General features: G+C 45.8%; 1 protein-coding gene and 1 non-coding gene across 3 annotated transcripts in view; one reads left to right on the top strand and one right to left on the bottom strand.

The window, feature by feature from the left end:
- Positions 1-20,802: 20,802 nt before the first annotated feature.
- Positions 20,803-26,426, bottom strand: part of UCK2 (uridine-cytidine kinase 2) — a 78,066-nt gene continuing 72,442 nt past the window's right edge. For both annotated transcript variants that reach the window (XM_070366717.1, XM_070366714.1), the window contains exons 6-7: positions 26,322-26,370; positions 20,803-25,024 (exon numbers count right to left, since the gene is read on the bottom strand). In XM_070366717.1, coding sequence (XP_070222818.1) covers positions 24,885-25,024; positions 26,322-26,370 — 189 coding nt within the window. In that variant the 3' untranslated portion in view covers positions 20,803-24,884. The remainder of the gene's footprint in view (positions 25,025-26,321; positions 26,371-26,426) is intronic.
- TRNAC-GCA (transfer RNA cysteine (anticodon GCA)) lies at positions 22,042-22,113 on the top strand. The gene has a single exon. It is a non-coding gene; the product is annotated as a tRNA-Cys (tRNA).

The following is a 26,426-nucleotide window of genomic DNA, read 5'->3' as shown; positions in this document are numbered from 1 at the left end:
TTGTGTTTCCATACAAATTGTAAAATTTTTTGTTCTTGTTTGGTGAAAAATGTCATTGGTAATTTGAAAGGGATTGAATTGTATCTTAGATTGCTTTTGGCAGTATAGTCATTTTCACAGTATTGATTCTTCTAATCCAAAAATATGGTATATCTCTCCACCTGTGTGTCATCTTTGACTTCTTTCATCAGTGTCTTATAGTTTTCTGCATATAAGTCTTTTGTCTCCTTTGGTAGGTTTATTCCTAGGTATTTTATTCTTTTTATTGTAATAGTGAACAGGATGGTTTCCTTAATTTCTCTTTCTGACTTTTTATTGTTAGTGTATAGAAATGCAGAGTACCTTCGACTGCAAGGAGATCCAATCAGTCCATCCTGAAAGAGATCAGCCCTGGGATTTCTTTGGAAGGAATGATGCTAAAGCTGAAACTCCAGTATTTTGGCCACCTCATGCGAAGAGTTGACTCATTGGAAAAGGCTCTGATGCTGGGAGGGATTGGGGGCAGGAGGAGAAGGGGATGACAGAGAATGAGATGGCTGGATGGCATCACTGACTTGATGGACGTGAGTCTGAGTGAACTCTTGGAGTTGGTGATGGACAGGGAGGCCTGGCGTGCTGCAATTCACGGGGTTGCAAAGAATCGGACACGACTGAGCGACTGAACTGAACTGAACTGGCTGATAGAAATGCAAGGGATTTCTGTGTGTTAATTTTTAAATTTTTTTAAATTTTAAGTTTTTTTAAATAAAATAAAACAAAATCAGTTCAATTGGTAGAGAACCTGGATTGAATTTGTGATCAGTGAAGCTAACAAATCCCTCCTGCATTCATGCATGGCACTCTGGGCCAAAGGATGTACCATTTTTAATTTCCAAGAATCACTTGGGAGACCCGAGGCAGGTGTGATTCTTATCTGTTACAGAAGAGGAGCTGAGACCCAAAGAGGTTAGGAATCCTGCCTAAGCGCACACCACAAGCAAGTTGCACATCTGGGTTCTGAACCCAAGTTAGTTGATTGCAAAGCCCAGGTTCTTACTACCAGCTCACAGGGGAGACACTTTCTTGCCACTGGAAGCAGAGGCACTGGATAATGGTCTTGACCAATGGGTAATGTGTCCAGTTTTCAGGGAAATTTCTCATGCATTATCTCATTTTATTCATTCAACTATTCAACAAATATGTGTTGAGCATACCTGTATGCTGGACAATCGGCTGAGGGTATGGCAAGAAGCAACCCAAAGTCCCTGCCCACAAAAAGCATACATTCTAGTGAAGAGACAGACCTCAAAGAATTATCCATAGAAAGAAAGACAGGTAGGTAGATCTAGGCCTAGCCATAGACAATCTCAATGAAAACACAGAATCAGGATTAAAGGATAGACAGAGAGTCTAGGATGGCAGCTCTGAGTGTCACGTGCAGTAGAGACTCAAAGTAAGTGAGAGAACGTGAGCATCAGAGGAAGGGCATTCCAGGCAGAAGGAACAGCCAATGCAGATTTCTCGAGAAGGCAGTAGTACAGTGATCAAGGACTAGTAATAGGACACTGTGACTGCAAAAGAGCAAGAAGGAGGGTGGTAGGAGGTGAGGTCTTACAGCTGGGGAGGTGGAGAAAGGAACATGTAGCCTTACTAGTCACAAGAAACACTCTGGATGTTTTTTCTTAAATGTGTTGGAATCTGGGAGATTATGGAGGGATTATGGGCCAAGTGAGTGGCTTGATTTGATTTAAATTCTTAAAACCACAGCTGCAGCTGTTATGGTGAGAACAGGTTCTAAAGGGTAAGAAGTAAGAATGGAAGCAGAATCATAGTCCACTTATAAAACTAGAATATTCCATCTGACAAATGAGATTGGAGATGCTGGGAAGTGTTTGGATTCTAAATCTATTGCAAAGGTGGAATCAACAGGACTGGGCTTCTCACAACCCACTTGTGAAGGCAACAGGGTGGGTTTTATCTGCACAAGCAGAAAAGGAACCCAAAGCCTAGAGCAGGGAGGGGAGGATGAGTGTGCACACGGGAAGTGACCGGTTCATGAGAGCTGAGCCCGCTCTGGGAGCAGCTCCTTGACCCCGCCAGGGACCTCTGCATCAGAGGTATCAGAGCAACCACGATGTCCCTCTGGAAGCCCAGTAACCAGCCTCAGGCTGTCCTTGGTCCCCATCCCTCCCCCATTAAGCTGGTAGGCCAGATGCACCATCTAATGCTTGCTGTGTATTTTTCAAATGACATTTCCTCAGCAGTGAAAACACCGCATGCCACGTTAATGCAAGATGATAGAGCAAAGGCCCAAGGCTGGGGGAGGCGCTTCAGTGCCCTCACAGTCCGGGAGCCACACTATGTGTCACGCCAACAAGCTGGTGATGCTTCATTTCAACTCATGTTTCTGAGCATTTGCTTGCCAAGTGTTGGCTGGGGGACACTGTGCTTGTAGCCTGGTGGTAGCAAGAGAGGTTGGGGGACACAGGAGAAAGAGCAAAGGATGACTCCAGGAGTAAGGGAAAGGGCCAAGAAGAGAGTGCGCTGAACAGGACTAGGGGGACAACAGTGTGTGGGCAGAGGCACCCAGGTGTACAGAGGCATGGGCCCCAAGAGTCCTGTGCAGGGGGGTCTGTGGAGCCTGAACAGTAGGAGCAGAAACAACTCATTCTTCCAGGCAAGCCCTGCACAAAGAGCTTAAAGGTCGCTTGGTCCTCCCTACAGTAGGAAGCAGCCCCATTGTAAGGGGTGAGGAAATAGGCTCAGAGAGTTTAAGTGACTTGACCAACCAAGATTACTTACTAAAAAGTAAAATTTAAATTTTTAAAAAAAAATTTATTGAAGTGTAACACACATACAGAAAAGAGTACAAATCCTAAATGTTACAAAACAGAAAAAACAGACTCACAGACTTCGAAAACAAATTTATGGTTAGCAAAGGGGAAAATGGGAGGGGGGATAAATCAGGAGTTTGGGATTAACATACATACACTACTATATTTAAAATAAATAACCAAAATGGACATACTATAAAGCACAGGGAACTCTACTCGATATTCTGTAATAAGCTAGATGGGAAAAAGAATTTGAAAAAGAATAGATATTTGTATATGTATAACTGAATCACTTTGCTATACACCTGAAACTAACACATTGTAAATCAACTATGCTCCAATATAAAATTAAAAATTAAATAAAAATTTTTTAAAACTTGTTGAAGAATAACACAATTTGAAAAGATTACAAATCCTAAGTATGCTGCTGCTGCTGCTGCTAAGTCACTTCAGTCGTCTCCGACTCTGTGCGACCCCATAGACGGCAGCCCACCAGGCTCCCCCGTCCCTGGAATTCTCCAGGCAAGAACACTGGAGTGGGTTGCCATTTCCTTCTCCAACACATGAAAGTGAAAGTGAAGTCTCTCAGTCATGTCCGACTCTTAGCGACCCCATGGACTGCAGCCTACCAGGCTCCTCCATCCATGGGATTCTCCAGGCAAGAGTACTGGAGTGGGGTGCCATTGCCTTCTCCGAATCCTAAGTATATAGGTAGATAAATCATCACAAAGAGACTACACCCAAGTTACCACCAGTCAGGTCAAGAAACCAAATCTCACCCTTCTGAAGTCCCTCTCCAGCCCCTTCCCCAAACTTTCCTTTCCCTTCTTCCCAAAGGTAAGCACTCTGCTGACTTCTGACTTCACAGATTCATTTTCAGAGTTGAGATTTACACCCAGGTTTGTGGGAATCCCGAGGCCAGGGTTTTTAGTGGCTGCAGGCATACGCAGAAGGACTTTCCCGGTCTGGCTGGGTCTGTACACCATCACCAAGACTGTTTTCCTCAGCCACATCCCATCCTGTGCCATTCTCCTTGCAGGGTCCTTGGTAGCACCAGAGGACAGGGGACAGCTCCAAAGCAGACTCTGGAAACAGGTGTGGGAGCTGCCTGCCTCCAGCCCAGAGTCCCTCCCCGGGCTCGGCGATAGGATCTGCAACTAGACTGTAGGTCAGTGAGGTTCCCCATATCCCATCTTCAGGAACATGTGATTTAACAAGTCTGTCCTTTGAAAGAGCAAACCAACAGCCCTGAGTGGTGTCCTTGAATGGATTTAACCATATTCTCAAAGCTAAGAGTTTTATCTTGAGAAACATGAAGAAAATTATACAGTCACTGCAAAATAGAACGACTCCAGTTTGTCAACAGGACATTATGACACACTCTCCATTCCCCCATCGAGCCCCTTAGTCTATGTTCTGGTACAAAAACAAAAAGAAGCATAAACTTTGCTGAGACAGTGATCAGCTCGGGTTCTTCTGAAACCCTGAGTAACACAGCTCTGACTCATGCCCTGCCCCTTCACCCCCAATCATATTTTGGCCAAGTCCTTAATGCAGAATTCTGTGGTCCACTCACTCTTGACAAATCTTACTTTTTGTGTGTCCTTTCACTAAGAACCAGATCAACCCCTGACTGTCTCAGGCAGCACCCATCAAGGCCCTGCTCCCCTTCCCTGGCCATCCTGACTGGAGTACTGCTGGATGGAATCAGTCTAGTGAAGGACTATTTCTCCCTGTGAAGCCATGGTGAGTTCCGGGAGGAGCCACCTGAAGGGAGACAGGCAAGACACAGAGCTGAGTAAAGTAAAAGGACTGCAGATGGCGTTGGAAAGGGCAGTGAGAAAGAACTTTAACGTGCAGTTGTAATGGATACTGTTCCAAACGGGGGTGTCCTTGGGAACACGAGGCCTAGGTCAGGGGGCCGAGGTAACTGTTTCCTGGTCGGGCGAGCAGGGGCCTCCGAGGGGCTGGGTGAGTGGAGAGCAGCGGAGCACTTGTCAGGCTATGCAGTGGGGGAGAGTGGGGGGAGTCCCTTCCAAATGCTGGCAAGAACCCAGCCTTGGGGACGCAGGACACAAAGGAGGCAGCAGAGTGCAAGGCGCAGAATTGAAGCTCTGCAATCAGGAAAACACAGGTTCCAACTCCAGCACCTCTGCGAACGGCCAACTTAGCATAAGTTACTTAGCCTCTCCTAAACCTCAGTTCCCTTATGGAAAGTGGGGTAATCTGATCCACGTCGTAGAAGTCAAGTGAGATTGAAAACAAAATGATGTATTCAGGTGACAGACATGTGGTAGAGGCTAGGTACGTGGTTGATGAATGAAAAGATTAGGAGAAATTTCAATTTCGCCCCCAGTGGAATTGTGAAGCCTAGCACATTGGAGAAAGGAAGGAGATGGTGTGACTGTAGAATGTCATGGCCAACACACACACTCACTCACACCTAAATGTCTGCATGGAAATCTCATTTTAACTAAAGTTTTAAAAACACTGATTGTGATCAAATGGATTCACACGTTGTTTTTAAAATAGACTCTGGTGGCAAAAAAAAAAAAAAAAACAAGCTGAGAATCCCCACAGGGGCTGGGGCAGAAAAATAACTATGGTGAGTGTGTTCCTTGATGGGACAGGAAGGTAACTATGGTGACATGTCTCCAGGCTGTCCCCTTCCCTTGAATCATGGGAAGATACCTGGTGTCTCCCATCAGCTGGAGGACTTGATCTCCTTCCCTCTATAGTGAGTGGGATAGGAAAACCGTCACTAGCCTTTATCACTGCTGCTGCTGCTGCTAACTCACTTCAGTCGTGTCCGACTCTGTGCGACCCCATAGACAGCAGCCTACGAGGCTCCCCCGTCCCTGGGATTCTCCAGGCAAGAACACTGAAGTGGGTTGCCATTTCCTTCTCCAATGCATGCAAGTGAAAAGTGAAAGTGAAGTCGCTCAGTCGTGTCCGACCCTCAGCGACCCCATGGACTGCAGCCTTCCATGTTCCTCCGTCCATGGGATTTTCCAGGCAAGAGTGCTGGAGTGGGGTGCCATTGCCTTCTGCCTTGAAAAGGGACAGTGGCTTTTCCTCTTGAGAGCTTGTTTCAGGGGATAGGACGGCATCACACTCCACATACACAGCCCTACCCCACCCTCAATGTCATTTTCTTCAAGGCCCCTGCCTAGGGAAGGAAAAGAGACCCTCTCCCCAGGCTGAGGCAGACCCCTCCCACAGCACCTGAAATAGGAACTCCTGCCGCAGAAGACCCCCTTTCTTGGACCAGGCTGCACCAGGTCCGGGAATCATTAGGGGCTTAGGCCAGCACTTCAATGACACTGCTATCTCCTTAGCTCTGAATCAGCTGGTACACATTAACCAGTGTTGGGCCTCCTCTTCCAGAAGAGTTTACATTCTAATCCATCCAACCAATGCCCAAGTGGACCTAACTTTTCCTGAAAGAATTTTAGAGAATGCTATATGAACAATGATTTTAATGCCTCCTAAGTCTATGGCACTTATGAATTTTTAAAGCATTGTAACATTTATTACTTAAGTGTGACACAACTCGGGAGATGGTAAGGACCAGTACTGTTGTTTGGTTGCTAAGTCATGACAACTTTTTGCAGCCTCATGGATTGTAGCACGCCAGGCTTCCTTATCGTTGGCTCAGTCTCCCAGAGTTTGCTCAGATTCATGTCTATTGAGTCGGTGATGCCATCCAATCATCTCATTCTCTGTTGGACCGGTATTATGCTCCCTAAACGAGACTGAGGCTTAGAGAACAGTTAATCCAGGGTCACATAACTAGTCAACTGCAAAGCAAGGCCTAGGAAGAAAACCTGATGGGAACAACAAGATATATAACATGAAACAACTGTGTGAAGACGTTGGGTGAAACTGGGAGGGGGTGACCCGCTACCAGAGGCTTCCGTCTCATAAACTGACCAGCCTGAGTCCTGGAAGGAAAAGATCAGTGGTTCTTCCTTCTTGAGACTCCTTGGGTGTAATTTGAATCAATCAACTCTGTGTCTATACATGAGTGACTACTGGCCATTTATGAGGTTCCCAAAAGCAGAAAAGGATTGGCAAAGTATCTGGCACGTGACAGGTGTTCGATGTTTTTGAATTAGCTGTCTTTCAGTTCTGAAAACTAAAGCCGGACTTGTGTGTTGTGGCTCATTCTCGCCATCTAGTGGCCAATTCTAAGAGCACTAGAACAGAGGGAGCTGAGCTCCCCTAGCCAATCTGCAAGATGAAACCAGTCAATCCTAAAGGAAATCAACCCTGAATATACCTTTGGTCTTTCCCAGGCTCAAGCAGTAGAGAACCTGCCTGCAATGCAGGAGACACAGGTTCGATCTCTGTGTCAGGAAGATCTCCTGGAGAACTAAATGGCAACCTACTCCAGTATTCTTGCCTGGAGAATCCCATCTACAGTCTGTAGTGTCACAAAGAGTTGGACACAACTGAGCAACTAACAATTCAAAAATTCACGGCCAGTGCTAGCATGAGATGCACACACATTTTTAAAGTGTCATGGAAATCTGAGTTTTTCCTGACCAGAAGAGTGGGCTGTAGCCTAGGTGTGGCTGTGCTGCCAGATTGGCTTGTTGTTGTTATTGTTCAGATGCTAAGTCCTGTCCAACTCTTTGTGACCCCATGGACTATCTCCTGGAATTTGCTGTCTTTCACTGTCTCTTGGAGTTTGCTCAAATTCATGTCCATTGGGTTGGTGTTGCAATCTAACCATCTCATCCTCTGCCACCCCCTTCTCCTTTTGCCTTCAGTCTTTCCCAGCATCAGTGTCTTTTCCAATGAGCTGGCTCTTCATATCAGGTGGCCAAAGTATTGGAGCTTCAGCGCAGTATCAATTCTTCCAATGTAAACACACATGGGTGCTCAGTCAAGTCTGACTCTTTTGCGGCTCTATGGGCTATAACCCACCAGGATCCTCTGTCTATGGGATTTTCAAAGCAAGAATACTAGAGTAGGTTGCCATTTCCTCCTACAAGGCATCTTCCCAACCCAGAGATCAAACCCACGTCTCCTGTGTCTCCTGCGTTGCAGGCAGAGTCTTTAAAAATATGTGTGTATCCCATGGCAGCACTGGCCCTAGCTCCAAAACAAAAGTCAAATAAATAGCCAAATAAATAAACTGAGAATCAATTATGTGGACAAGTGTTGATACTATGCAGGAGCACATGAAGATACGAGAAAGGCACATTTCCAGCTCCTTTAATTCCACACCCTAGACATCCCAGCACCCTCACATGCTTAGAACCATGGAAGTTTTAGAACTCCAAGTAAAATTCGGTCCTGTAGACAAAGCGAAATTTTTTTCTGGAGAAAAAACATTTGAAAAGATCAATAGGATACTTTCATATTCAGAAAAATAGAAAACTCTCTTGTTATAAAATACTAGAAATTCTAGATAAAATACAAATATATATACATATATATATATATAACTTAATGCATAGTTGAATACATAAGAAAATTACAATTTTTTACAGTGGCCATGAATAGAAACTGAAAATATAAGGATAAGACACTGAAGAAAATCAATAAACAGATTTGTAATAAAGTGAAATAGTTTTCTAAAAGCTAAAAATATGGTCAGCAAGGGAATTCTCTGGTGGTCCAGTGCTTAGAACTCTGTGCTTCCACTGCAGGGGGCACAGGATCTACGCCTGGTTGGGGAACTAAGATCCTCATTGATGCACGGAGGTGGTCTAAATAAATAAATAAAAATATGGTCAACAAAGTTAAAAACTCAATGGGTAGGTTTTAGACAGCAGAATAGATCTGAGACCCTTTGCAAAATTGTAGTTAAAAAGAAGAAAAATAGAATGGGAGCAAGAGACTCAGAGGAAAGAATAAAAGGTCCTAATATATGTAACTACAGATCCAGAGGGAGAAAGGTGAGGAGCACGTTAGGAAAGATAGTAGCTATGAACTTTCCAGAAAGTATGACACACATAGATCTTGCCGATCAGGGAGCACAAGTAGGATAAATGAAAATAGATCCACATCTCAATACTTCAAGGTGAACTGCAGAACATCACAGACGAAAAGAAGCTATTCATTAAAAAATATATATATAGCAGAAAAATATGCTCAAAATGTTGAGAAGAAATATACGGCTAAATTATCTTTCAAAAGTGAACGTAAAATGGAAAGTAAAATAGACATTTTCCAACAAAGAGCATACCACTAACACCCTTTGTAAAAGTATTGCTAAAGCGTGCACTTTAGGGAAAAAATTTAATCTGGAACTAAGAAGAACAATGCAAAATGAAATAGTGAACAAAGGCATCAATAAAACTCAGTGAATATAAAACAAGCACTGACAGCATAAAAAAGTAATGATTTTTTAATAAAATACATGATTATTTAGGGGGTATAAAAGCAAGGTGGACGTAATAGAAAAGATCTGAAAAAGAATACATACATACATATATATCTATGGGCTCCCCTAGCGGCTCAGAGGCAAAGAATCCACCTGCAATGCAGGAGATGAAAGGTGGATCCCTGGGTGGGGAAGATCCTCTGGAGAAGGAAATAGCAACCCACTCAGTATTCTTGCCTGGGAAATCGCATGGACAGAGGAGCCTGGTGGGCTACAGTCCATGGGGTTTCAAGAGTCAGACATGAATTAGTGGCTAAACTATTACCACTAACATAGATAAATATACATATGTTTTGAATCACTTTGCCCTACATTTGAAACATTGTAAATCCGCTGCACTTCAATAAAATACTTAAAAATAAACATTAAAAAAATATTTTTTATTCAAAAGTGAGGTGAAGAGCTTCCCTGATGGCTCAGTGGTAAAGAATCCACCTGCCAATGCAGGAGACACAAGTTCAATCCCTGCTCCGGGAAAGTCCCACATGCTGTGGAGCAACTAAGCCGGTGAGCCACAACTATTGAGCCTGTGCTCTAGAAGCCAGGACCTGCAACTACTGGAGCCCTTGTGCCCTGGAGCCCGCACTCCACGAGAGAAGCCACCACGGTGAGAAGCCCAGGCACCGCAAAAGAGTAGCCCCTGCTTGCCGCAACTAGAGAAAAGCCCTCGAAGCAACGAAGATCCAGCACAGACAAAGATAAAATGAAATAATAAATGAATAAAATTATTTTTTTAAAGCAAGATAGAAATAAAACTCTTAGCAATACTAACATGTAAATTGGACTGTGCAGAGTTATTCATAAAACTTTCTAAAGCTCTTATACTGTTTGATAGAAGATTAGAGATTTTTTTCCATTTTAAAAGATAATCACCAAAGTAAGAAAAATGTAATTTCCAAACCTGTAGAGATGCTGAAAGACAATACAGAAATTTTAAGAACTTTTCATTAAATATGGTAGATGGAATCAGTTTTATTTCTGTTCCCTCCTGAAAATACTCTAAAAATAGTATCAACATTAATAAGTGAGTTTAGCAAGGTGGCAAGATAAAAGATCAGTACGCAAAAATCAATTCTATTTCTATATGCTGGCAACAAACAATAGGAAATCAGAATTAAAAAAAATACTTCGGGGACTTCCCTGATGGTCCAGTGGCTAGGACTCCATGCTATTAAACCAAGGAGCCCAGGTTCAATCCCCTGATCAAGGAACTAGATCCCACAGGCTGCAGCTAAGAGCCAGTGCAACCAAATAAATTTTTAAAAATACTATGTAAAAAAGCACCAACAATTATGAAATACAAAGGAAAAAAATCTGATAAAAGTGTATAAAATCTGTAAACTGAAAACTACAAAGTATTGCTAAGAGAAATCAAAGAAGACCAAAATAAGTAGAGATATATACCTTGCTCATAGATCATGATGACATATTTAAGATCATTTAAAAATCAAAATGAATAACTGTGGTTCAGGCATTCAAAATGGAGCCAGATGGCCACGGTGGATGTGGTTTCAGTCATGTTCTTGCACCACTGAGAACTTAAATTTTCTGAATTGTATTAAACTCAAGAACCACCAGTCCTTTTCAAAACAGTATCTGCTATCAACTTCCAAATGCAACCTTGTAACTGTGTGATGGTTCTAGATCCTAATAATTTCTTGTTTAACAAGTTCCCTTCTTACCAGTGGCCGATCCTAATTCTTAAAAAGCAATTTATATAACTTTGTGGTTTTTGCCTATATTTACCTCCCCCGTTTTGTAGTTCATAGAACACAATTCAAGTGCTTCTTGAATTTGCATCTCCCAGGCTATAGTCCTCAGCTTGGCTCAAATAAAACTCTTTTCTATTCCTATTATAGATTGTTTATTGATGACTTGTTGACAGTAGAAAGATACAATGTTGTTAAGATATCAATTCTCCCCCAACTAATCTAAGTCTTCAATGCCATCCCAAATAAAGTTCCAGCAGGACTTTTTGTAGAAACTGACAAGTTGGCTCTAAAATTCATATAGAAATGCAAAGGACTAGAATAACCAAATCAATTTTGAAAAAGAAGAACAAAACTGAATGGCTTATACAACCTCATTTTAACACATTATAAAGCTAGAGTAATCGAGACAATGTAGTACTGCCATCAGATAGATAAATAGATCAGTGGAGCAGAGTCCAGGAACAGAACCACAAATATATACAACTGATTCTTTGCAAAAATGCAGACAATTCAATGAAGCACTGTCCCCTCAACAACGCTGCTGTTGAAAACTAGCTGCCACACGTAAAATAATGAACTTCCATCTCTACCTCACACCATACACACATATGAACTCTAAATGGATCACAGACCTAAATGTAAAACCTAAAATTGTAAAACCTGAAGACAACCCAGGAGGAAATGTGACATTTGATTATGCAAAAATTTCTTAGATGTGATACCAAAAGCAATTTTGACTAAAAATTTGATAATTAGACCATCAGATTTTTCAACATTTGGCACACGGAATGACACTGTCATAGGAAAACAGAAAGACAAGTCAAAGAGTGGGAGAAAATACAACTGACCCATGAATGACATGGGGGTTGGGGCACCAACCCCCCACACAGTTGAAAATCCATGTATCACCTGATAGTCAGCCTTCCATATACAGTGTTGTGCATCTGTGGATTCAACCAACTTGGGAATCTTGTAATACCTTAGCATGTATTTATGGGGGGAAATCCATGCGTAAGTGGACCAGCACAGCTCAAATCCATGTTGTTCAAGGGTCGACTCTACTCACAAAGAACACATTTGAAAAGGATGTGTATACAAAATATTCAATTTATTTAATTCTAGAAAATACACAGTAAGTAGTCTATATTGAGAAAGTCTAGGAAGAAGCGCTTCCCCGATAGCTCAGTTGGTAAGGAATTCGCCTGCAATGCAGCAGATCCTGCTTGGATTCCTGGGTTGGGAAGATCCCCTGGAGAAGGGATAGGCTTCCCACTCCAGTATTCTTGGGCTTCCCCTGTGGCTCAGCTGGTAAAGAATCCACCTGCAATGCAGGAGACCTGGGTTTGATCCCTGGGTTGGGAAGATCCCCTGGAGAAGGGAATGGCTACCCACTCCAGTATTCTGGCCTAGAGAATTCCATGGACTACTGCCCATGCGGTCGCAAGGAGTCCGGCACGACTGAGTGATTTTTCACTTTCACTTTCAGAGAATATATTGGATATATATGGATATATTTACTATCTCGAATGTGATAATGGTTTCACAAGAATATACATGTCAAAATCTATCTAATTGTAAACTTTATGTGCAGTTTATTGTATGTCAATTATACCTTCGTAAAGCTCTGTTAAAAAAAATTTTTTTTTAAATTAACAGCTGTCATTTATCTAGAGCTCGGCATGCTTGGTTGTTTTTCTGGTTGTATTATGTTTGCATGTTTCTATTTTATTCAGAGTAGGAACGACTCAGCTAAAAGATCACACTTCCCAATCTCCCTAGGTGGTAGATATAGACATAGATTAAGTTCCGGCCAATGAGATGTTGGCGGTATATTCTACCATGGTGCACTTCTGAACAGTCTTTCTTAACAGTAACTCGTGCCTTACGTCCCCGGTGGCTCAGACGGTAAAGCGTCTGTTTACAATGCGGGAGACCCGGGTTCGATCCCCGACTTGGGAAGATCCCTTGGAGAAGGAAATGGCAATCCACTCCAGGACTATTGCCTGGAAAATCCCATGGACAGAGGAACCAGGTAGGCTACAGTCCATGGGGTCGCAAAAAGTCGGACACGACTGAGCGACTTCACTTTCACTTTCTTTCTTGTCCTCTCTGTGGAAGGCAGACTTGCTGACTAGTCCAGCAGACTTCTTGGAACACAAAATGATCTTCATGAGAAAAATAGACTACCTTGATTAAAGTTAATTATTTGGGGCATGTTTAGTTTTCTTTTGTTGTTGTTCTTATATTCAACTGAACCTAATCCTGATAGAGACTCTTTCAATGATGCTTAGTATAGTGGAGCTACTTCGCAGACTTTGGAAAGGTTAGATCTTGTGACAGGTTGACACTTTGTAACCAGAGGTAAAGAAACACACATTGTCTTCATGCTTCCTGCAGACTCACAGACACTGTCCCAGAGGCATTCTCTCCAAGTGGCTGACACAGCTTTCACTTCATGAATCCACTCTGCTGTTTTCATCTGCTCTCAACCTCCTTTCCAGAGAAGGCAATGGCACCCCACTCCAGTACTCTTGCCTGGAAAATCCCATGGACGGAGGAGCCTGGTAGGCTGCAGCTCATGGGGTTGCTAAGAGTTGGGCACGACTGAGCGACTTCCCTTTCACTTTTCACTTTCGTGCATTGGAGAAGGAAATGGCAACCCACTCCAGTGATCTTGCCTGGAGAATCCCAGGGACAGGGGAGCCTGGTGGGCTGCCGTCTATGGGGTCGCACAGAGTCAGACATGACTGAAGCGACTTAGCAGCAGCAGCAACCTCCTTTCTGGCTATGTACAACAGCTTATTTTCCTCACCTGCAATTCGTCTGAGTCCAACTTGATCATTTCTTAATACTACTTTGGCCCAGTTACACTTTCCACTGAAAACAAATAACACATTTTATGTTGGACAGCTTTTATTGCTCTAATTCATGTTATAGCTATTATTTCACGTTATAGCTATACTTTCACATGATCTACTAAGCCATTATGTTGAAGAGGGCAGAGAGGCCTGGCAGGAGAAGCAATATGACTTGCCAGCATCCCAAGGAAAGAGTGGACAGAACCTCAGACCAGACGAGGTTCCCTGACTCTGTACCCATCCTGCTCTGCACGCAGAGCTCTCCACCTTTATTTGTTTATTCCTCCCTTTTAAAAAATTTGTCAGACACGTTCTGTTGCAGAACTATGCCGCCTCAAGCACTGGAGATCCTAAGTGTAGCCAGACATGCTCTTGGCTCTCAACGAGCTCCCCCAAGCAGGAGACAACTTTTTACACATGCAGACAGCATGGAGGATGAGCGTGACTGAGCTGTGGTTTATGACAATTCATCGGTGTCTACATAGTGACTAAGCTGCGGTTTAAGACAATTCTCTAGTATCTTCCCTTGTCTGTTTTTAGTAAAGAACCAGAAGATTCTAGGATTTCCCCCTTTTCTCCTTTCATTATCAGTCATTTCCACCTTCTATTTCATAATCATCACCTTTGAACCTCCATGGGATAAACGGATTTTTTTAAATATGTTCCCCAGCTATTCACGATTATCTCAAAGATTTTGCCTTTCCATACTACTTATTGACAGTTTTCTTTTTATTTCCCATTCATTTCTGAATTGGTCATTTCATCTTCATCCATTGCTTAACCAGCATATGTTCTTCCTGCTGTGAGGTGACCACCACTCCCCGCCCCCGCAACCATTTCTGACATCACCAAATTCCCCTTCACTCCCGCATGATTTTCTCTCATTAGCTGTTTTTCTGGCCTTCTTCACTAGGCTTTTGGAGAAAGCACTGGCAACTCTTGGGCCTCTCTTTAAGAACTCAAGGCCTTTGGAACTCAGGGCTGGAAAAAAATGTAACCTTTCCTGTAGGGCAACTTGATGGCAGACTTCCCACTAGACCAGGGCCTAACACAGCCTGGCTCTCCAGCTAACTAACCAGGACCTTGGGCAGATTGCTTCCTCTCTGGGCCCCAGGACCCATTTTGGTAAAAGAAGATTTTATTGGAGCCCCTACCTGGCACAGACACAATGTAATTCTAAATATACTGACTTGTGCTGTCCAATAGGCAGCCATTAGCAAGGCCACTGAGGCCTTGAAATGTGTCCAGTCCAAATTAAAATGTGTCCCAAGTGTGCAATAGACACTGGATAACAGATGATATGAAAAAATATATATAGATTACACATTGAAATAATAGTAATTTGGATATACTAGGTTAGTAAAGGAGAGGGCAATGGCACCCCACTCCAGTACTCTTGCCTGGAAAATCCCATGGATGGAGAAGCCTGGAAGGCTGCAGTCCATGGGGTTGCTGAGGGTCAGACATGACTGAGCGACTTCACTTTCACTTTTCACTTCCATGCATTGGAGAAGGAAATGGCAACCCACTCCAGTGTTCTTGCCTGGAGAATCTCAGGGACAGGGGACCCTGGTGGGCTGCTGTCTATGGGGTCACACAGAGTTGGACACGACTGAAGTGACTCAGCAGCAGCAGCAGGTTAATAAAGTATGTTAAAATCAATGTCACCTTCTTCTTACTGTTTTAAATGTGGTTCCAAACACATTTTCAATTATACTGGGGTTGCTTATTGTGTGTCCACTGGCCAGCACCCAGATAGCTGTCACACAAGAAGCCCAGCACCATGGCTGGAGCCTGACTCACCCAAGACACGTAGTAATAGTACCTTAGTCACCAGGTGACCTGGAGGATATGGATCTAGACCAGGGTTTCCCAGTCTGAGGATTAAGGACAGAAGCCTTGGGCAGAATCCAGGTGGTCTATGAACTTTATTTGTATTTATTCGACTGTGCCAGGTCTTACTTGTGGAATGAGGGACTTTTAGTTGCAGCAAATGAACTCAGTTGCAGCATGTGGGATCTAGCTCTCTGGCCAGGAATCTAGTTCCCTGCATTCATTGAAAGCACAGAGTCTTAACCACTGGACCTCGGGGGAAGTTCCCTAAACTTTAAAATTTACATCTTTATTTTCACTAGTCTCTACCTGAAATTTTACCATTTCCTTCCATTATGAGTGTAGGCAACAAGCCACTGGAATATTAGCCGTACTTGTTTCTCAGCAGTAAAAATCAAAGTTATTTTCCTAACGCTTTACAGTTGTTGCGGGATTTCAAAATACCGCTTAATTTCATCACTACAACACCATTGTGGTAGTTATAAGACCTGCCACTGGACCTTATTATCGGGTGTGTTAATAAAGAAGCACATTTAATACTGTACCATAGATTTGCTTTTATATTTTGGTAAATATGTCTCGGTATAATTTATTTTCTTAAATGTTTTTTGGATGCTATTTCATATGCATAAAAACATTATTATTCTGAGAAGTGGTCCTTAGACTGCTAGAGGGGTCCATGGTGTGCACACGCGCACACACACACACACACACACACACAAAGACTAAAAACCCAGTCAAGGAAGACAAGCCATTTTCATTGGCAGGGGTACCGGCAGGCAGAGTATAAGGGGAACCCCCACCCTGAAGGGGCTGCCAGGACAACCTACGCTGCCCCCTGGAGATGCCTAGTGCCCTCAGTGTCTGCCCACGGACACTTCAGTTACAGAACAAGAGAGCATAGTATCGGATCCCTCCGGTTTGGTGCAAGGACGTTTTGATAGTCGCCATTTTGCGGTCCTAAAGAGCAGACCATCAAGTATTTGAATCCATTTTAGGTCACTAAATGATTGTACAACAGACATCCTTCCTATTCCATCCCTAATCTGTCTCCCATCTCAGAGCCTCACACTGGGGTCAGGGTGAACAAGACGCCCAGGAATGGGAGGGTTTACTTAGCATGGACATCGTCACCCTGCTCACTTAATTTAAATGCAGAGCACATCATGAGAAACACTGGTATGGACAAAGCACAAGCTGGAATCAAGACTGCCGAGAGAAATATTAGTATCAATAACCTCAGATATGCAGGTGACACCACACTTTTGGCAGAAAGCGAAGAAGAACTAAAAACTAAACTCTTGGTGAAAGTGAAAGAGAGTGCAACAGTTGGCTTAAAACTCAACACCCAGAAAACTAAGATCATGGCATCTAGTCCCATCACTTCATGGTAAATAGATGGGGAAAGAGTGGAAACAGTGAAAGACTATATTGGGGGGCTCCAAAATCACTGCAGATGGTGACTGCAGCCGTGCAATTAAAAGACACTTGCTCCTTGGAAAAGCTATGACCAACCTAGACAGCATATTAAAAAGCAGAGACATTACTTTACCAACAAAGGTCCATTCAGTCACTGACTGACTGAACTGTTACTTAGCAGGCAAGCAGGCACAGCATGCAATGTTCTTAGCCCCAGGGCTGGGCTGGGCTAAGGGTCTGAACCCTTTTGGGTTGGTCTGTGCATGACAATAATCCTGTTTTGGTTTTGCTAAACCCTCCTCTGGCAACTAGCCTGAGGGCAGGGCTCTGACAAAAGCTACAAGATTGAGGGATTGATTGAGGGATTCTTCCCCATCAGCCAACTTCTCCCAGGTACCCTGAGCTACTAAGAAAAGGCCTTCGAGGAACTCGGTTGCACCCATGGAGCTCAACTACTAAGTGTATAAAGACAGTTGCCCCTCGCAGGACACCAGATGCCCAGGCAGTCCTGCCTCTGTGAACCAGCTCTCATTCAACACAGAGCAAAGCAGGGGCCCTTATCCCTACAGCACAGCTTGCCCTACACCACACAGCCGTTATGTAAAGCAGCCAACATTTAAACTAAATCCGTCAACTCCAGAGTGATTTCCCCCAACAGGCTACCTGAAACCAAACAACACTGAAATCAATGGGCAGAAGGTGGAAGCCCTTTTACAGAACTCAGCTGACCTCCAACTAACCAAATGCAATTTTTAAAAGAGGCTTGATTTTGTCTCCTCCTTCTCCTGTTCTCCAAGCCAGGCCCTGCTTCCTGTAGCTGCCAGAAAGAATCAGTCCAGTAGCAGCACCTCCACTTCTGTTACCAACACTGCCCTGGAGAAGCCCTGAAAGGAAAAGGGGCTTTTGCTTCCAATCCCAAGTCAAATCCACTGCAGACCTACAGCCCAGTAGTGGGATCTGGAGCCAGGCATTTTGCCTATGGGCCCTAGGTTCCTCATCTGTGGAATGAAGGGATTGGACTTCAATGGATGTGAAAGTTGGACTATAAAGAAAGCTGAGCGCCGAAGAATTGATGCTTTTGAACTGTGGTGTTGAAGAAGACTCTTGAGTCCCTTGGGCTGCAAGGAGATCCAACCAGTCCATCCTAAAGGAGATCAGTCCTGGGTTTTCATTGGAAGGACTGATGTTGAAGCTGAAACTCCAATACTTTGGCCACCTGATGCAAAGAGCTGACTAATTGGAAAAGACCCTGATGCTGGAAAAGATTGAAGGCAGGAGGAGAAGGGCACGACAGAGGATGAGATGGTTGGATGGCATCACCGACCCAATGGACATGAGTCTGGGTGGGCTCCAAGAGTTGGTGATGGACAGGGAGGCCTGGTGTGCTGCACTCCATAGAGTCACAAAGAGTCAGACACAACTGAGCAACTGAACTGAACTGAGTGATGATGGCCAACTTTGGGAAACACCACAGTAGATTGTAGCAATAGAGAAACTAACAAGTAGGAGCTGATGCTCCTGTCTCCCTAGTGAAGACTTTATTTAATAAAGATCTTCCAGACAAAAAAAAAGTCTAGATTTCTAGGCCCTGACAGCTCTCATAAAGAGCACGAGTCCAACAACCCAAGGCCATCTCCTGTTGAGAAATGAGTTCTACCACTAGATGGCAGACGTGTGCCAGGCAGCCTCATCCTACAGTTTGACCCACTTCGTAGCTTCCTCTGTAAAACTGGAGCAGGACCACATTGCTTACATACTTTGCAGGACTGAGGACTGGTAAAGTCCCAGGAGTTATCATCAAAGTCAGGAATTTCAGGAACCTGAAAAGAGTACATGGTGCACAGGGCACGCACTGATAAAGAGGAATCTGGAAACATCCTCAACTCTAATACCCTTGGTGAGAGCCTCCTGGGCCTGTCAGATAAAACCCCATGTGACACATGAGCCTGTAAGGAGAGGTTAGGCTGGCTTTCCCTGGCCCAGGGCAGTCAGCACTCAACTGTGGTGAAGGCCACTTCATCCTCACTCAGCAACACACCATGGGCACCTCATTGTAAAAGGGCATGCCAAGCATAGATTGCCCTGTATGAAAAATCAGTTTACGTAACGCACAATTTCACATTCTCCCGTCCATTCATTCGAGGAGATATGTCTGGATAAATCTTTGCTGTTGTTTTGTTGCTAAGTCGTGTCTGACTCTTTGTGACCCCATGGACTGTAGCCCTCCAGGTTCCTCTGTCCGTGGGATTTCCCAGGCAAGAATACTGGAGTAAGTTACCATTTTCTTCTCCAGGGGATCTTCCCAGCCCTGGGATCAAACCCTGTGTCTCCTGCATTGACAGGTGAATTCTTTACCATTGGGCCACCAGGGAAGCCCCGGATAAATCTTTAGTCCTGGCTCAAACTGATTCCACTGGCTAATTTGTTGTTTCAGTTCATGGTTTATTGAGAAGATAAACCATGGATAGTTAACTTCATGTTGGGTTTTAGCAAATGTGTCTCAACTGTTTTAAACTGCCCTCAGCACCAGATGATGACAGAAATTGATCTCTGTGGTCCCCTCCTCTCAAAGCTACCGTCCCACATCCTAGGTCTCCTTCCCCACCTCTCATCTGTAGATCTTTTATGCAGGTCCTAACAGGTTTCTTTCAATCTGAGTTGAGGTGGTTTGACTCCAGCAGCACTTACTCACTCATCAAACTAGTGAGTCCAGGCTGTGGAGCAGCAGGTGGCTCAAAGGACATTGTGACAGATGGGTGCGGAGGCAAAGCGAATGGCTCAAGAGCTCCACTAGCCTGCACCACTGCCCCTCCAGTTATAAGGAAGCAGAAAATGAGCGAAGTCCCAAGCAAAGCATCCAGCTCCAGACATGGTACACAGATCGGGGAGATGTGAATGCAATGCACAGAGAAAACTGGATTACAGCTAAAGTGATTACAGCTCACAAGGTCTTCATCTGCCCGCAGATAATCACCAAGCTTGATAACACACACCTATGTGTGATTTAAAAACATACCAGCCTTCTGGGATGGATTCCTCTGAAATTCAAGTTCCTTTGGACCCAAACTCCTCCGTGGGTTTGCTCTGTCCTTGGGACAAGTGGCCGGAAATAGCAGGGCCACTCTGCACGCAGATGAGGGTCATGTAGTGCCTGGGGACAGCGGGTGAAGGGACACGAGAAGGTGGGGGGCGAGGGGGGGCTGGGGTGCTACAAAGAGGGCAAAAGCCAATCATTTTAATTATTTTAAGATCTCTGGTGGTGGGTGGCCTAGATCTTTTAATATTGAGGTCGATGGTTATCTGCATTGATTGTATGACTATACACTAAATAGATATAGTCACTTAAGGTAATCACACACATGGATGTATGTGTATTCAGCTTGAAGCTGTTCATTGTTATAATGCCAAGTTTCCTCCAGCCAATAAGGGTTTAGAATGTTTTGTTTTGGCTTTTATTATTAAAGTTGAGGAAGGGACAGCAAAGGGAGGGGAGGGAGGGAAGACACTGCACAAACTGGATGACCTCAAAGGAAGCAGAGCCAGCTAGAGCTAGAGAACAGAAGTCTCCCAGGGACATTGGCCTGGCTTTCAGAGATGGAGCAGAAGTGCACGCATGGAGGCCTGCAGCGCAGCAGAGGATGGGGAAGCTTAGCGACAACAGGCTGGTGCCCATATCCAGCCAGCGAAGGCCTAGAGGGCTACCCTCCCGTCACCCGCTGGCCTCAGTCACTGTTCCTCCTGCACAAGCACCACAAAGAAGGCAAGAGTGGGTTCTTTTCTGTTCAGTCTTTATTTACAGCAAAGTACAGAGTATGTGGTCATTTAAGTAAGTGCTAACAAGTAAGTGCAGGGCAGTAGAAGGAAAAGGGGAAAGTGCAAGCATCTGAAAGACCAAAAAAAAAAGGCCTATGTCTCTATTTACCTACTCACCCTGTGCCTGAGGCAGGACCAGCCAGGCACTCACCACCTCTATGGGTGGCCGGACACTGCCTTGAAGCCAGCCCGCTGCCTGAGGAGGGCCACAGAAAGCGCAGAGACCAAGCTCAAGGCGGGGACTCAGCTCCAGACTCGCCCTGACGGTTTCCCGAGCATGCTCGTCTCACTCTCATCTGCTGGGACACAGACTTTGCCCCTCTACCCTCAGGTCAGGGGGAAGGGCAGGAGTGGCAGAGAAGCCAGCCCTCTCCCGAAGCCCAGCCCTGAGACCCGGAACCAGCCTTGCCTGCCTCACCCACGTGGTCATTGACAGGCAGCTGGGAGACTCCAGGGTAGAGGAGAACATTTCCCTGCAAGAGGCTACTAGTTCCTGCCAATGGCTCTGGGCCCTGGAGCAGGTCAAGGTTGCTAAATTAGGAACGCCGCACAACAGCAGCAAAGGAGGTGATGCACCAACCAGCTGGGCTCCGGCCCCTGCTGCACACAAGCCTGACCTCACAGCCTCCCAAGAGGCTGGCATCCCACCCTGAGCACCACGACAAGCATCCACGCCAGCCCAGAGAGGCAGCAAGCCAAAGTCCTTGACCGTCCAGCAGCCAAGACCACAGTGGGTTGTTGCGGTTCACAGGCTCTGAAGGGTGAACTGGAGACTTCTGCGGTACCCTCCACGGCCTGTTCTTCACAGACCATCGCTTCTCGAGGGCCCACCCTATCCACTCCAAAACCGATGACGCCTGAGTTAACAACACTGCATCTTCCTTACACACACTCCCAGCTCTCTGCTCCTGTTGGTCCCAGGGTGGCAGAAGTTCCATTAGCGTGAAGGCGTGTGGGACCAGGACTTCCCACGACACAGCGCCTGTTGCCTAAGCACATGGTTCTTGGACAACACCTGCACAGAGGGAGAAGCAGGCGCCACCGGGAGTCTCTGAAGGCAAGAGACCCCCATGTGTACACTACCAACACTGCCCTACGCTGCTCATCCACGTTGCCTCCCCAGACAGTGAACAGTATCCATTTCTGGCCTAATAATTATATCCGATGCTCCAGCAAAAACAGAGATCCAGTGGGCTTCCCTGGTGGCTCAGAGGGTAAAGTGTCTGCCTGCAATGCAGGAGACCCAGGTTCGATCCCTGGGTTGGGAAGATCCCCTGGAGAAGGAAATGGCAACCCACTCCAGTATTCCTGCCTGGAGAATCCCATGGACAGAGGAGCCTGGCAGGCTACAGTCCACGGGGTCGCAAAGAGTTGGACACAATTGAGCAACTTCACTTTCTTTCTAGTGGCTCTTAAAATACCAATTCCAGGATTTGCTGCATAGAAAGATCAAGTTCAAATAGATACCCAGTTGGCTAAATGCTGGGGTCCCCACAGGGTAGAGCTTCCTATCCCCTCCTTGCCCCAGACTTTCTGTGTCACAGAACCAGAGGAGTCATTAGCATGGCCAGCGAGCCCCCAGCCAAGAGGCCAAGATATCAAGAGGTGGGGCTTCCCTGGTGGCTCACACAGTATAGAATCTGCCTGCAGTGCAGAAGACCCAGGTTCAAACCCTGGGTCTGGAAAATGCCCTGCAAAAGGGAATGGCTACTCACTCCAGTAGTCTCACCTGGAGAACTCCATGGACAGAGGAGCCTGGTGGGCTACAGTCCACTGGATGGCAAAGAGTCAGACACCACTGAAGGACTAACACTCTGACTTTACCAAGAGGCAGGGCAGCCTGAGAACTGTTTCCTACCAAGGACAGGGCTACTCGGAGACCCTGGAGGCTTGGTCCCAACACCACGAGTGGATGAAAAAGCAGCTAAGTAAGTCAAGGCTCAGAGATGAGAAGACTCCATCTTCCAAGGCAGTAGGATAGACAGCCAAGGCACTGAATGGTTTGGCACCTGGGAGCTTCAAGTAAAGTTGAGCGTGCTACCCACCCAGGGGCCAAGGCTCCCTGAGACAGGGAGCGGCTGCCCCTGAACACAGACAGGCCCCAACAAAGCAGGAGGCCCTTGGGTCCTCAGGATCCTAACCCAGGCCTGCCATCCACCCTTCACCTCAGAACTACACAAGGCATGACTGGAAAGATAATCAATACTGGTTTGGAAATGCACACTTCAGAACTCAGCCAACCCACAGGGCACTGGCCTTCAGAACAGGCACCTTGGGGGCCTTCCCTTGCTCCAACTCAGCGGTTGCTACTCTCAGGGGCTCCTTCCAGAGCCTATAGTCCAGTCTCAGGGGTGGCAAAGCCCTGCTGCGGATTAGGTTTGACTTTTAGACAGAGCCCAACAGAGTTAGAGTCAAATGGAGTCCAGAAAAGGGGAAGCAAACCGGGTGAGGCTGAGCCTACAGGAACAATTCAATGTGACTGCAGTTAATGGTGTTGGATTTATCAGAATGGCTCCAAGGGGCTACAAAAGCAATGGAAAGAAAAGGGATCCCAAAATGTTTCAGGCTGTGGCAGCCACAAGGGTAGCCTATCGAGCTACCTAAGGGCGATAGAGTAAGGGCGTAGCCTATCGAGCACTGAGATGGTCAGACGCCGAGATTAAAAGGTTCTGGCTCTTCTGCAGTTAAAAGATGAGGCTTTAGAACAGTATACTCACAGCTCCTCCATCTCACTAGGTCCCCTGCTTCCTCTAGCCCTCCCCACCAAGAATCTTCAGGAATCTGTACTGCTTCCAAAGAAGGAAGTCTCCACCAAGAGGGAGCCTCAGGGAAAGCTAGAATTCTCCACCCCAAATGTTTTCAGCCTAAGACTCCAACTTGTAATTTAAAAACGCTACTCTTCCTCCCCGCCTCTGTGCCCAGCGGCCAGGTGACGTGGCTGCATGGTAAATAAGTAAATCCGCGTGGCCATGATACTGCCTGTCATGGCCCCTGCTGTCTTCACCGCGCTGCAAATCCCTCAGGGTGGGGAACAAACGCTACAGCTCCCTATACAGCTGAGCTCTCTGGCTGCCCTGGGAGGGGCTGGCTGCCAGGAGAGGTCCTCAACCAAAGTACAGGCTGCTAGGGTCCACTGTGCACCCCACAATCTGGGAGAAAGCCTGAGGACTATCATTGTGACCTCCCTGGAAGACGTCAGCATCTCAGATGCTACGATAGGCACAGTCCCTCTTTCCCCACTCTGTCAGGAAGCAACCCCACCGCATACCCACCAGGGAAGGAGAGAGAAGCCGCTCTGGTTTTTGGAAGTGGGTGAGTAAGGAAGGAAATAGCGAGCTGCCTGAGCAGCCAGGGGTGGGGTCGGGGCAAGAAGAAAACACAGAAGACTCGTTTCCCTCCGTGGGCTTCTTCCCTGAGTTTTTTAATTGAGGTCTTGCCTAATTTCAACTCAGAAAAAAAAGAGAGAGAGAGAAGAAAAATAAAAGAGGATCTCTTATCCACATTATCCTAAAGCTCCAGCTCCAAGAAGGTAGCATCTGGCAGGGGAGGTGATCAAAGGTCCCAAACTCCACTTCCAGTGAGTCGCACAGACGCGGAGAGCCATGAGTCCCGAGCCTCCCTTCCAAGGCCACCTGAGCCTGCCCCACCAGGCACACGCTGGGTACCAGGCCTCCGGTGAAACCCCAGGTCCAGCCCCAACACACTCAAGGACAGGCCCTCCTGCAGAATACTTACGGCAAACAGCTGTACAGTATTTGTACATTTACACAAAAATAGATCCTTTTATATATATATATGTATTTATAACTGGTTACACGTTGGACTCATAATTAGGCATCACCAGTAGTAGTTGGCACAGTTTGTCATTTAAGCTCAGGGTCAACTTCTGTTTCATTTCGTCGCTCCAAAGTACCAAAAAAAAAAAAAAAAAGGCATTTCATCTCCATGGTGTTTTCTTAAATACAGCAATGTCATAGGAAACCACATGTATAGATGCACAGTGCCTCCTGCCCCCTCCTCCGGCCCTTTGGAGACGGGGTCAGTGCGGCCGGCTGCTGGACTCCGAGGCCTGCCTCTTGCGGGAAGGGGTGTAGCCGTTGAGATAGCCATTGGTCTGTCGTTTGGAGAGCCCCCCGTTCAGGATGTCCTGGATGTGCTGCACGATGAGGTTGATGGCCACTGTGGAGCAGAGAAGGGCAGAGTGTCAGGGGCACATGGGGGTGGGGGCGGGGCTGCGGGTCTGTTTGGGTGGAGGGCACACAGGAACCGGAGATGAAAAACCGCTCCAGGAAGCCGGCTCTGCTGCTTGTGGGAAGTCACCCGAACTCCCCAGACCTCTATGGGGGCTAATATAACCCCACAGCAGAGTTCTCAGAGTAGGACAACCCGGGACACAGTAAGCCCTGAATGTGAGGCTTCTCATCAGGATGCGATCAGAGGCAAGAACTGGATGGAAGCAATCAACCCAAATTCTGCAGATATGAGGACTGGTCTTTGTTCTGACACCATTCCACCAGGGAACCTACCAGCTCCCCACCCCAAAGACAGGGAACCCCACAGAAGGCCCTCTCCTCCAAAGGTAAGACTGGACTCTCCTTCCTTAGCCTTAGAAATAAATCATATGCTTCAAGCACATGATCAATGTTAACATCACCAAAAACAAGACAAACATCAAGTGCTTTCTGGGGTGATGCCCCAAGAACATGGCCCCCCCAGGGTATTCTCCACGTTGTATGAGCTGAAGCCAACCATGAGGACACAAAGGCAAACCCAAGCTGAGGGCTGTTCTATAAAAACAACGGGCCTGTACTCCTCAAAAATGTAGCGTCACAAAAAAACAAAGGCTGAGGAAGGTTAAAGGAGTCAATATTAAGTGTCCTGGATGTGACGAGTGCACTGTGGCTTGAATGAAGTGAAATTTTCATTGCTGAGACTAACTCCCAAATGGCTCAGCAAAAAAATTACCTTTTTAAACAGAGGAAAACTGAAATAAATTATAAAGAGAATAGGAAAACAGGGTCTCCCAATTCAACTCTGCCCCATTACGCCTAAATCCAGAGATATTCCTACTTTCTAGACAAGGCAAAGCTAATGCATAAGTACACAGTGGTAAAAATCCTTCCCACCCCAGGAAAAGCTACTTTGAGCTTTCTAAATGAAATTAAGAAGGAACTCTGCTTTTACTAAAAAACGGCCTTAGATACAAGGTGCCCAGGTATCACTGGGAACAGCAGCAGAAGGTATCCACCCCAGAGGAGCAGGAACAAGTTCGCGTCTGTCCCCGCTGATGTACACGCATAAGCACAGCGGCCTGTCCTTGAGGCCAGGTGTGTAGGTATGAATCCCTTTCTGGCTGCAGCAGCGGCCGGGGCCTCAGCCACACCTACAGAGCCTTGTTTGGTTACCACATCCTATCCAAAGTATAACTGACAAAGGGAGGAGTCGTGCCCAGGCATGGCACCCCACGAGGACTCACCGAGATTATCTGCACCTCTAGGAATGATCACGTCAGCATACTTCTTTGTCTGTGGAGAAAGATATTTGTAACACATTAGATGGATTGCAATGCGTTAAAGAGGAA

Source organism: Bos mutus, chromosome 3, assembly GCF_027580195.1.
Source record: "Bos mutus isolate GX-2022 chromosome 3, NWIPB_WYAK_1.1, whole genome shotgun sequence".
NCBI lineage: Eukaryota > Metazoa > Chordata > Mammalia > Artiodactyla > Bovidae > Bos > Bos mutus.
Note: the sequence above shows the minus strand (reverse complement) of the source record. Positions and strands in the feature narration are given on the sequence as shown.